The 13,044-nt window shown below is 53.1% G+C and overlaps 1 protein-coding gene across 2 annotated transcripts in view; it reads left to right on the forward strand.

Annotated features, from left to right (window-relative positions):
* Positions 1-4,898: 4,898 nt before the first annotated feature.
* Positions 4,899-13,044, forward strand: part of GAS7 (growth arrest specific 7) — a gene marked incomplete at both ends in the record, with an annotated part of 68,454 nt that continues 60,308 nt past the window's right edge. For both annotated transcript variants that reach the window (XM_084273494.1, XM_084273495.1), the window contains one exon: positions 4,899-5,081. In XM_084273494.1, coding sequence (XP_084129620.1) covers positions 4,899-5,081 — 183 coding nt within the window. The remainder of the gene's footprint in view (positions 5,082-13,044) is intronic.

Consider the following 13,044-nt stretch of genomic DNA (forward strand, 5'->3'; position numbering starts at 1 on the left):
TGTTCTCCATCCCATTCTTGTCTTCAGGCACCACCTGGTCCTGCCCATCACACCTCCTGCCTCCTCCTGTTGAAGTTTGCACTCCTGTGTGTTCACCTACTCAGTTGTTCCCATGCTTCTGTTCCCCTTGGGTTCCTGTCATCCTTCTCCTGTAGTTTACACCCTGTCACCACTGCTGGCTGTAACCCTTGTCCCTCCTGGCCAGTCTTCATCCCCCCCTTCCTCACTTCACCCCCATCCAATTGTAGTCACGCCCTTTGTGCTTGTTGCTGCATCCCCAAATGATGTTTGTCTGATTGAGCCTCCCCTCAAGCTGACCAGGGTCATCACTGTGCTTTCCTCTGCTCCATGTCCACCCAGTCGTTGGCTCGAGCCAGCGTGGTGTTTTCTCGCTGGAGAGGGATGTGGACAGCCACAAACAGAGCAGTTTGTGACCTAACTCATCCTGTCCAGCCCTCCCAAACCGGTGGGTCCTGCCCATGTGCTTATGACATCACACGTGTTCATTGCTCAGTGGTGCACAGAGGGACAGTGTCTGCCCTGGCCCATCACTAGCGCTGTGATCAGTGCAGGGCTGGCAGGCAAACCCGTCAGTTAGCAGGGTTTGGCCTTTTCTTAAATCCAAACCTGCTGTCAGTGCTCTTATTTGTATATCAAGGAATAAAAATGGAGGGAGTGAGTGAGAAGCAGGTCCAGCATGGGAGTTTTGTGTTGCAGGAGTATTTAAGGCTACTTTTTCTTTAATGTGATGACAGCTGCAAACAGATTTATAAAACTGAAAGAAAAAGCTTGTGTTTGAAATTCTTTTGCACTCCTGGAAGCTTCTAGATGTGCTTTGTAGTTGTCATCAGACCTGCAGAGCCCTCAGAGTCCTTTGCTTGTCCCAGGATACCCGGAAGAGGGCTAACTGGACAGCCAGACCCCAGTGCAGTGTCTGTAAGCCTGCACTGGCTTGTTCTTGGCATGTGGACCAGCAGTGGGATGGACCATTCTGTATCATCACCTGTCTCTCCACAGGACTGTCTCAGTAAAGCTGCCCGTGAGGGGTAGGTTCATTTGGCCTGGAGAAGAGAGGACTGCTGGGGATCTGATTGCAGGCTAAGAGTGCTGAAAATGGGGTTGAGAATTAAGGTGCATCCAAGCTTTTTGAGTAAGTGCAGAGTGAAAGGACAGGAGGCAACGAGCCTTTGGGCACCCTGGGCTAGGGGAAGATGTCCCTGCCTGCAGCGGGGGTGTTGGGACTAGATGATCTTTGAGATCCCTTCCAGCCCAGCATTCTGTGACTGGATGATTCTGTGAGTCACCTCTGGAGGCTGTGAAGAATGTGGGAGGTGGAGGAGTCGCTAGGTGGATCCTGTTTGTCAAATGGAGTGAGGAAAAAGCTGGACACAGTGAGCAGTGCTGTGCTGGGTCTCTGTCAGAAGCGAAGGGTGGATTTGCTGCACCCATTTGCAGAGTCCACTGCCAGCCTGTTGTTAGTAAACGTGTGTCAGCAACAGCAGAGTTTAAAGATTAAAGCTGTCAAGGGAGAACTAATGCTGAGTTTCCAAGAGTTTATGGGATGAAATCCTCATCTCCAACACTACTCAGGATGAGTGTAGTTCTTGCTTAATTTTTAGAGACCTTCCTGCATGAGTCATTGTTCACGAGAGAATAGCAGCTTTATACACAGATGGTTGTGGAACAGAGACACCATTGAGAGGGAAACAGAGACATCAATGTCCTGCAGACACAGGCACACACATGTACACAGATCAACAACTTTGTCCACAGAAAGCAGTCAGTCCTGCTCAGTGTGTTCAGGGAGAATCTCTGCTCTTTCATGACATAAGAAATCCCTGGTGGAATTCAAGTAATGACCAGTTCATGCTGAAGAGGGGAGTTTAGTGTCAGTAAAGTATCAGTGTCCAAACTATCACACCCAGGAGGAGTTTGGCTGGAGGACTGCCTAGCTGGATTTCTCTAGTCTGGCCAGAAGCCCACTTCTCTATGGGATCAGATATCAGATGCTCTGGGATCCAGCAAGCTGTTGTAGATGATCTGGCAAGTCCAGATCACACCAAGACTGATACTAAGCCAGAGAAAAGGAGTTTTGAAGGAAGGTTTAAGTGCTTTCATCAGATGTTTTCCCACTTTTCCAGTGTTTCTCCACATGATCTTGACTGGTGTCTTAAGTCCCTTAAAGCAGGTGATCCATGGAAGTTCATGCCCACATCTCTACCTGCAAGCAGCTTTCAGTTCAGTGATTCAAGTCTGGACATCAGTTCAACTCTAACAGTATAAAGGTTGCTATGTGTGGGCTGTGCCTATGATTTGTGGGCCAGCACTGCCTCAGATGAAGCAGGCAAGGAATAAGTTCCACAGTACAGAGCCTGACTAGGAACCCTTAGCACACAATGTTAGGGACGCCATAAGTTTTCACAGGCTCAAAAAATATCTGCCTTAAATACTGAAAACAAGCTATTAAATACAAGGTGCCACCTCTAACTGTGGCAGACCTAAGCCATCATTTGCTGGAATCAAGAGGATGCTCTGCAGAAACCTCTCTCTGCACCTGTCCTTCCTCCAAGAGCTCAACTATTAGATATTACTGGGGAAAGGATAATAGACCTGTGGTCTGATTCAGAACTACTTGTCTCATGTTGAGACCCAAATGGCCGCAGTTTTCTTGTTACTGATACTATATCACATATACATAATGCCCTTTCATCCTTTTAGTGGCTTTTCCCTTTAGCATGACATAAACATTCAGTAAATAAAACGGTGTGACCTGCTGTTTATAGAGCTGAAAGGGGAGAGGACAATTCTACAGCATCTGTCCTAATGAATGTAAATGCTGAGGAATCACTGAGCTGGTCTAGAGTCAGGTCTGTCCTCTTCTTTATGAGCATCCTGGCCACCATGAAATTCCCTGGATTTACACTGCATGTTTAGTTTGCACCAAGAGGAACAGCACCAAGATGGGCTGAGGGAAGCTCTTTCCTGTGAGCTGTGTTGAGCTAGTTGGAGCCCGTTGTTGTGACTTAGGATTCCCAGAGTTCTGGGAAGAGAGAGATGGACACTGAACTGCTGGACAGAAGGCATGGCACCACCATTTCAAACCAGGGGGTTGTGACAGTTGAGAGCTGCTGTCACTTAACTCTAAGGCAGAGTCCTATGAGTCACATTGGTATGACCAAATATGTGCCTGTCATGCAACAGGGTGGGACCTGCCCTGCCTCTCAAAAGGAAATATGTTGACTGCAAGTAGGCTGATGTTACTGAAACAGTTTGTTATTCTCCGCCTGCTTCAAAGAAAGGAGGTGAATGGAAGCAGTCAGCTCTGCAGGTGAATTATCCTGGCAGGCGACTCCAGTTCAGTCTCAGGTGAATCACCAGAAGCTGCTTGTTCATGTGATATCACTGGCCATTTGTAGACAGGCACGATGTTTGTTTATGTCTGAATCTAAAATAGTAGGTAGAGCTCTGGGCTGTGTTACAGCAAAGATGACTAAACCTGCCCTGGAACATTGTGCCCCTGTACTGGGCACTGGGGAGGCTGCACTTCAAGTGCTGGGTCCAGTTCTGGGCTCCTCAGCATCAGAAGGACAGGGAGGTCCTGGAGCGAGTCCAGAGAAGGGCAACCAGGCTGGGGAAGGGGCTGGAGGGCAAATCCTCTGAGGAGCAGCTGAGGGAGCTGGGGGTGTTGAGCCTGGAGAAGAGGAGGCTGAGGGGAGACCTTCTCCCCACCTCCCCTGCCCTGCCAGGAGGGTGCAGAGAGGTGGGCGATGGTCTCTTCAGCCAGGGAACAAGGGGAAATGGCCTCAAGCTGTGACACACAAACATTCTTACACACACGTGTGCACAGACAGGTGTGTCTTACACGTGTGCACACACTGGAGCTGTTCATCAACAGTACACAGACTGTGGTGCCTCTCACACTCCTACACACCATGTCACACAGGTGCAGGAGTCACACACGCAGGGCAGCTCTCAGATACATGTAGGTGTCACATCCAGAGGTGTGTGACTCACACGTGTTGCAGTCAGGCAGGCACACATGGAGCAAGGTGTGTGCTCAGCCCATTGTTGCAGAGACACGCTCGGGGCCGTGTGACGCGCTCCTGTGTTCCACACAGGTCTGGGTGTGTCACGCCAAGTCCTTCAGGCAGAATGGGTTTCACACGCAGAAGTGTGTGTCCCAGACAGATGGGGATGTCTCCGCTCTCATATCTGTCTCTGAGCACACGTGGTGTCTCGGGAACAGGGGCATTACACACACAGTGTCATGGACATGCAGGGGTGCGCACACACACACACCCACACACACCAGGCACCTGTTGCATGGTGCCAGGCACACTTGATGCCTCACACAGCTCCTTCCACAGCCACCGTGGCTGTGTGTGTGTCACAGACACAGTGACCCCCATCAAGTGGTGACCCCCCTGACACCCACGGTATTTCACACACATTGTGTCTTGCACGCATGCACACACACACACACACCCCGCACATCTCCCCATCTCTCCCCACACCCTCACATCCCACACACACACACCCACGCACCCCGCATCCCTCACACACACACCCCCACGCACCCCCCCATCGCCCCACACACCCCACCCCGCACACCCCCGCCCCTCACGCACCCGCTGTGCCGCCGACACGAGTCACACACGCCAGTCACACGCTTCCCCCCCGCGCCCGCTCCGCTGCTGCCCGGGGCCGCCCCGCTCCGCTCCCCCCAGCCGCCGCCTCCCGCGCTCGGCGCCTGCCGCGCCCCCGGAGCGGAGCGGGGCGGAGCCAGCGCGGGCCCTCCCGCACCCTGCGGGCCGCGGGGCGGGCAGCGGCGCCCCAGGCGGGCGCGGAGCGGCGGCCGAAGCGGCTGCGGGCGGAGCGCGGCCGCGGCTCCCGGCGGGATGTCGGGGTCGCGCTGCCAGACGCTGTACCCCTTCTCCGGGGAGCGACACCGGCAGGGGCTCCGCTTCGCTGCGGGGGAGCTGATCACGGTGCTGCAGGTGCCGGACGGCGGCTGGTGGGAAGGGCAGAAGGAAGACGGGCTGCGCGGCTGGTTCCCGGCCAGCTACGTGCAGCTCCTGGAGGTAAGAGCCGGGCCGGGGCCGCGCCGACCGTAGGGCAGGAGCGGTGCGGGCGGAGGCGGGCTCGGGGGCCGGGCCGGGCCGGGGGAAGGAGCCGTCACGGGGTTCGGCCCGGGGCGGTCCCGCTGCCCGGGAGTGCCCCAGCAGCACCCCCTGGTCTTGCACCCCCCCAGCAGTGCGGGGCTGCCGTCGGGGACCCAGCTCGGCATCTCTCCGCCCCGTGCCGAGCAGCCGGGCGGGCGGGCGGGCAGGTTCCCCGGCCACACTCGCCAGGGGAGGGTGCTGGGTGCCGGTGCGAGTGCGCGACACTTGGAGGAGCAACCTGCCCGCCCTGCTCCGGCAGCGGAGCCTTTGGTACTCGCAGTCGTAGCGATGGAGTAGCAGCTCTGGCTGCACGGGGAGCTGCGGGCAGCCAGCAGCCAAGGGCTGTGGCTCCCATCGGTTGTGCGTTTGGAGCAGGTGCTGAGCCAGGTTCTCTCCCACCTCCCTCTCCCTCTCATTGTCTCTTGGCTTTATGCTCTGGAAGAGATCACTCAGATATGTCCCTTCTCTTGCAACCGCTCCTCGGCACTAGAGGCACCTTGGTGCCCTATGTGTGGCTTTGCCCCTGAGAGACCCAGAGGAGTACTAGGTGGGTGCCCAGACTTGGAGCTCACAGACTTTCCCATGAGGATGCTGAGAAGCTGTGTTAGTCTCAGCTGGGTTCAGGGCCCTGGCACAAAGAGCAACAGATGTATGCCCACCTCAGGGCCACTTGTGTCTGAGCTCATTACTTTCTCTCCCATGCAAACAAGGTGCAATGGGAATGGGAGTGTAAGACAGACATCCACAAAGTGCTTTCACAGCCCATGTGGTCCTGAAAGTGAAATCTGAAACATCTCGTGCCAAAGCAAGCACCCATCAGTCCTTCTCCTGCTTACCATGTGCCACTGTCATTTGGACCAGCAGTGGGTATGTCAGGGGTCTCCTGAAGTGACTGGACTGAAGTGACTCTTGGGACAGTCCCTGTCCTTCAGGTTTCTGGGTGGAATCACTCTGCTTTGCTTACATACAGGACTTCCCATCCTGGGTTTTCAATGTGCATCCTCTGGGAAATCCAGCCCTGAGCAGAATCAGGCCCACCAGATGTATGCAAAGCGATGCTCTGTGAGTTTTGGCTGTAGGTCTGGCGTTGCCTTTTGGTTTCTCTGGTCCGAATGTGGTAAAAATGTCTGTGATGTTTCCATTGAGTTTCTGCTTCTCATTCTTAACTGGAAAGACAGGAAGGTAGGAGCAAAATTTCCCCACTCAGTGCTACAAGTGAGGCCAGGGACTTTCTATGCTGCTGAAACACTTGGGATTTTTTTGTGTGTGAGTTAAGGAATGTGGGAGTCCTTTTGTTTGTCAGTTTTGCCACCTACAAGTTCATATGTGAATGTTTGTGGTTTCTGCTGAATACTTGAGCATCTAACCAGGAATTTAGGCACCGAGGCTAGATGTATCATGAGACAAGCTCTGGTCAGCAAAGGCAGTGGGGAATCACTCCTGCATACACACTAGCTCTGTTTTCCTATTGTCTTCCCCTTGGAAACACTGCTCTCCTGAAGTCTGAGCAGGTTGCACAGTGCTCAGTCAGTGTCTGCATCCCCTCTGGTGTGCTGGTCTGGCTCCTGGCTCATGTGCCACTGAAAACCACCAGCTGCCTGCACAGCCCAGGCTCCTTTCCCTTGAGCAAAGCTTCAGACAGGTAGTGGTGCCATGTGGTGTTCACTCTGGGTTCCTTTTCTCCAGAGGTGCTGCCTAATACAAACTACGAGCTGAAGTTAACAAACACATCAGATGAGAGCTAATTAACCAAATCTGTGGGGCTGCAGGGCTTGGCACCCATTGCAGTAGACTGGATGTGTGAGAAGAATACAAATCTGTGCGTGCATCTCTGTGTGGGGAGCCTTCCCCCCGCGTGCAGGCAGCTTGCTCAGGGACCTGAAGGGCATGGTGACAGACACACTCTCCTTCTCTGGCCCAAGCCCCAGTGCAGCCGTGTTGATGGTGGAGCTGGCATCAGGAAGGGATGGATGGCAGTGCACAGCCTGGCACAGCCACGAGCACAATGCTCTCTTGGGTGCAGCCTGCACTTACCTGCTTACCAGAGCTGTAGTAAATCTGAGGCCAGAGAGACACAGAGAGAGAAGGTGTTTGGCACCTTTTGGCTCCTGCAAGCTCACAATGGAGGGTTAGGAGAAAACAGTGATGGCTGGAGGTTCCTGCTCGTGGCAGTGATAGAAACAATGAGAGCTGGAGGAGTGTGTGACAGGGATAAGGCAGAAATATGATGTTTCTGTGGGTGCTGGAGAGGATACAATTGTCACAGGGTGAAAGGGATAGCATAAACCAAAGGACTATCAAAAGGAAGGGAGCAAGGGAGGATATCCATGTCATGGTGAGGTTCCAGAGGGGGTCTCCGAGTCCCAGCTGGGTGGCAGCAGTTGAGGATGCTGTTGCAGTCTTGTTCACATGATCACCGAGGTGGATGGGACCTCTGGAGATCAGCTAGTCCAGCTTCCCTGGCCATGTTTGGTCAGGTTTTGAGTATGTGCAGGGATGGAGACTCCACAGTCTTTCTGGACTATCAGTTCCCATGTTTGACTAACCTCTCAGTCTTTTATTATGCTTAAAAGGGATTTGCTATGTTTTAATTTGTGGCCACTGTGTCCCATCTTTTCATGTGGGTATCTGAGAGCAGGCTGTCTCTCCTTGTTTTACTCTCCCCCCACCCACCCCCCTGTTTTTATACACACTGATAGCATCTCTTTCAAGCCTTCTTGCCTTTATGTAGAGAGTCCCTGTTCTTTCAGCCTTCCCGTGTATGACAGATACTCCAACCCCTTAATCATCATTGTGGCCCATTGCTGGATGCTCTCCAGTATGTCCTCATCTTCCTTGTGCTGGGAAGCCTAGTACTGTTTCTTACACCATTGTGCTCTTGGAGATGGCAGGTTAATGGAGAAACAGTTGTCCCTGTATGTTCTGAACAGAAGAATCCATTGAGAGCAGAGGAATCCAGGAGAGTACTGCTGGACTCTGACAGTTTGGCTCTGACTGAGCGTGGTGTGTGAGCAAGCAACACTCCTGCAAGCTCAGGGGCTTGGAGAAGGAGAGGTGGTGTTGCATGTGGTGTAGATACACCACGTTGTGTAGATACACCATCAGTGTCTACCTTTACACCCCCTTGGTGATTTGTCTCCTGGCTGTGTGAGCCTTGAGACCTCAAAGTCAGGGACGTGCAGCTGTGTCTTCTGACCACTTCCTCCCTTGTCTGTACATCTCTATTGCCTGATCCGCTGGCCATCTGAGCCATGCAGGATCCTCTGCCCCGGGCTGCCTCAGGCCTGGGTTAAGCAGCTGCCTTTCTCAGCCTGGTGCACAAGGATCTGCACAGACATAGGCAGTAGAAGCCCCCCAGCTGGCACTGCCATGGTGAGCATGGGCATGGGAGCAGGTGGAATGTGGTGTGTGATGCAGCGAGGGATTGCTCAACAGCTGAAGGCAGCAATGTGTTTCCTACCCAGAGGCTGGCTGCCCCCGCACTCCTCCTGCAGCCAAGGTGCTTGGGATGATGGTGTGTGTGGAGATCTGTACAGCTCCAGACCTGAGAGCAACATAAGGCACGCCTGAGGTGTGTCCCACTTTGCCACAAGCTTCCTTGGTGCAGGACAGCGTGGATGTCAAGAGGGTGAGGAGGCATTGGACCTCTGGGACGTGCACTCCAGGAGGTGCTGTGCACAGGACCCCCTGGGGAAGCACGGGCTGTTGTGTCTGCCTCTCCTCAGGAGTGATGTTTGGAGGGATGGGCAGATGTGTCACTCAGTCTCATTTGCAAGCGGTTTGTTTTAAAAGCTATTTTGGGCTCTGCTTTTTGTGTTTAGCCAGAAATCACTTACATAAGCAGCAGCAGCACCATATGCAAATTCACTGAGAATTGTCAGCACTTTTTATAGCTTCAGTCATCCCACAGATGTAAGGCTCTGTACGGAGCACAGCGTGTGCTTCAGCATGGATGGAGGTGGCACTGGACCCTGAGGCTGGGGGCTGGGTAGGGCTGAGAGCTGTCATTCGTGTCCCCTGTACTTTCACTGGAGCTGCAGGAACCATCAGGTGCTCTGGAAGGAAAGAATCACATCACAGGCTTCTCCCTGCTGTATGTGTGGCAGTATGTATGCCATGCATGCAGGCACCAGGCAGCATTCCGCGTTCCCTCCAGTGCTGTGTGATACTGGGGGGTAACTCACCTTGCCCAGTGCAGCCAGTGACACCTGCCATGTGAACCCCAAAGTGTGCACACCATTGATCCTGCACACTGAGCTGCTGGAGGTGTGGTGTGGCACAGCACCAACTGCTTCACTCTCTGTGCACAGGTGGTCATAAGAGAAAGGATGAAAGGAATTCCTAGGGCTGTGAATGCCTCTAATTTATTTTGTAATAGCAAATAATGTGTAAAGAATTTCCATGCCAAGCTGTACCTTGTCATAAGCTGAGAGAGTCCAAGGAGGAACTAGAACCTGCAGCTGATGAGCAAGGAAAATCCTACTTTGTGACAAAAGTCAGCTTCTGAACACTGACATGAAACAGTATTGTGATGGAACCCCTATTGTTAGAGAGAGAAAAAAATATGGATTAAAGCTGAAGGAGATGGATGGAGTGGATACTGTGTGGAACAAGGCATGCACCACTGTGTAGCCTGGTGTGATGAGAGAGGAACCTGCTCCTTAATCCTGTGTGATAGTGCTGTGGTTGGTGTTGCGGTGCTGAACCCTTCAGTGGTTTTTAAGTGGCAGTGAGGGGAGTGAGCACAGCATTGTGCTCAGGAGTGCACTCCAGTACCACCCTGCCCAGGGATGCCTGTCCTTCTCTAGGCTACCTGGCTGCTCGGCTGCTGAGGAGAAATGGTGCTGGGAGGTGGGGAGAGACAGCTGCTGCTGCAGAGGAGACAGCATCTCCCCCAGGACTGAAGAGTGATGGTGATTCTCCTGCTGCAGGGATGTAGCCCTGTAGCCAAGGAAGGCAGAGGGGGAGATGCACGAGGCAGTGGATGGGGGCTGCTGTGGGTGTTATCCGGGGGAAGGGCAGAGTTTTCAACATTCAGCACTCACAGCTGGTCTGCTTTGTCGTACTGGACAGCAAGCTTTTGTCCAAAGCGGGGCATTTGTGAGCTAGGAATGGCAATGAGACTCACGTGGTGTTGCTCTGCAGTTCAGTTCCAGGCTCATTTTTTCACATCTGTGACTCTCTGTAGCTTTTCAGACTTAAAAACTTCTGGTCATCATCCCACTGACAATGCTGGAAAGTGGGAACAAAATGAAATAATCTATTTTCTCATATTAAATGGTTGAGGGAATTCTGCTTTCCTGTCAGAAGACCACTGTTCAATCAAGGTTCTCCAGAGAAGGAGACTCCACACCCCCTGGGCAGCCTGTCCCAGGGCTCCCTCACCCTCACTGGGGAAAACTTCCCCATGTTGGTGTGGAACTTCCTCTGCTCCAACTTGCAGCTGTTGCCCCTTGTCCTGTCTCCACAGACACTGAAAAGGGGCTGCCCATTTCCCCCTGCATCTCATACTTAAGATATTTATAAACATTAATAAGGTCCCCCCTTAGTCTTCTTTTCTCCAGGCTGAACAGCCCCAGCTCACTCAGCCTTTCCTCACAGGGGAGATGCTCCAGGCCCTTAATCCTATCTTTGTAGCCTTCCTCTGGACTCTTTCCAGGACATCCCTGTCTTTTTTTATACCAGGGAGCCCAGAATTGGACACAATAATTATAAAATAATTATAGAAGTGCTTGGGCCATGCTGTGGTACCTGTGCCCTGCTGTGTGAATTGCTGGGAATGGTACATGACTCTGCATTCAGAGATAGGGAGGTAGGATCTGACAAAACCTGGAAGCAGCACAACTGACAGGATTGATCCCCACTCCGTGTTTCACCTGCTATTGTGGATTTACATCAGTTTAAAGTGTTGTTGCCCATATTTAATTACGTCACATGCCCTTTTATTGACACGATCCACTTAGAGCACGGAACAGTGTAAAATCAAGGCCAAGCATTTGCACAGCCGCTGTTTTTCAAGAGCAGGGCTCTTCCACAAGTGTTTGCCTTGAAAAATAGAAGTATGCTTTAGTGAAGTTGGAATTTTTATGTCATGCCACTGTGTAAAACATTACCTATTAAGAGGGCCTCATGTGAAGGGTTGGTACGGGGCACAAAAGCTGGGCTGTGGGCTCTACAGGCCCGTTCTGTGTCTGTAGTGCAGGCAGAGGCCTTGCAGCACAGGGATTTGGTACGAGGGAAGGTTGGGCCAGCGAGAGCCTCTTTCATCCCTGCCATGGCAGCAGAGGTGCACTTTGGGCTGGCAAAGCTTGTTTTGGTTCAGGGGAGTGTGGACTGTAGCACTGCAGCAGCACCCGGCCGGCTGCGGCCCTGCTCCTGCGCACGCTGTGCTGACAGCACTGGAGCATTCCTTCTGCAGGTGTATGGGGTTTGCTTGTAGTAGTGAGCCAGTTTTCCACCTTGTGCTATCAAAATAGCTTTTGTATTAACTGAGCACATTTATGGTTTGGTTTTTTTGCTGCGGGCTTGTGAAGGGGATGCCATGGGTTCCTCAGGAGGTGCCACTCTGCATTTTGCATAGCACATCTAGCAGCAGCACAGGCCAGCGTCCCTTTGTTCATAGGCCCTTTTCAGCCCCTGTGGGCAGTGCCCCCAGCCCTCAGCTGTTGGTAAGAGCCACTCTGGACTGATTTTAGGCTGACTGACTTTGCTCACTGATCTTTGAGCTCCCAGCCAGGCGCAGACCCAGTGGCTGAAAATTTTTCCTTGACATCATTTGAGATCTGTCTGGCACTTGTTCTGACATTTGTTGTTGGTCAGAGCAGGCTGTTCTCGGGCCCCAGATACTCCCACTGTGATGCTGGCAGGAAAAGCGCAGTGGTCGTCTGGGCACCACGTTTGTTTGCTGCACAGATCTCCGGGGCTTTCCCAGCTCCTGGCAGGCCGCAACATCCCTGAGCGCCTCTGTGGCCGTAGGCCCCAGGGAGTATGCTGGGGAGAAAACACCTTCATGTTAACTGTTGATTTGCTGTCACTTCACTTGCCCCCACCAAGCCATTCTGTGCCTCTCCCTTCTGCCCTGACAGCCCCTTTTCCAAGGAGGGAAAAAAACACAGCGAGAAGTCGTGTAGAGACCTGGGATGTCTGTGCCGTAGGATGGGTCAGGCCAGGGTCTGTGAGGAGGCTGTAAGAGAGGTTTCTAGCACTGCCTTGAGCTCTGCTCCAGCTGAAGGAGAGCCCACAGCTGCCCTGAAACCTGCCAAGCATTTACCTGGAGCAGCAGCCACCAGGCCTGGCCCAGAGCTGGGCAGTCGCCTGGGATCTGCCAGAGCTGCTGCCATGCCACAGCAAGACAGCAAGGCCGCTCTGGGCTGAACACGGCCTGCAGCTGCCGGGTTGTCCTGGTAGCTCTGAATTGCTCTTTGCATCACTCGCTCCCACTAGAGTCCAGGAGCAGTAAGAGAAGAAAGGTGGGAGACTTAGGAGGGAAAAGCAGCACATCCCAGCACAACTGCTGTCCCAAGCTGCTCATTCCATCTCCTGTCTTTTACCTGGAAACCCTGTGAAATGTCCCCCAGGTTTCAGAGGCAGGTCTGTTAGCTGGGGTTAAATCTGGTATTTCTGGCTCTGCAGCGTGTTCTCCAGCGCTGCTGGTGGGCTCTGCAGCCTTCTCACACACCCCTAGTCAAACATGATGAGCAGCCCTGAGACTGGAGGAAAAACACAACAGTTGGATGGGGAGTGTCAAAGGGGTTAACATGAAGCATCTCCTATCTCCTCAGAGCAGCCTGGGCTGCCCCAGGACCAGCTTTTGTGGAAGGCAGGGGCAAGGTGCAAGTATCTCTGAGCTGCTGGACACAATTTGAGACATGAAAGATAAATG

Source organism: Gallinula chloropus (genome assembly GCF_964237585.1).
Source record: "Gallinula chloropus genome assembly, chromosome: 20".
Taxonomy (NCBI): domain Eukaryota; kingdom Metazoa; phylum Chordata; class Aves; order Gruiformes; family Rallidae; genus Gallinula; species Gallinula chloropus.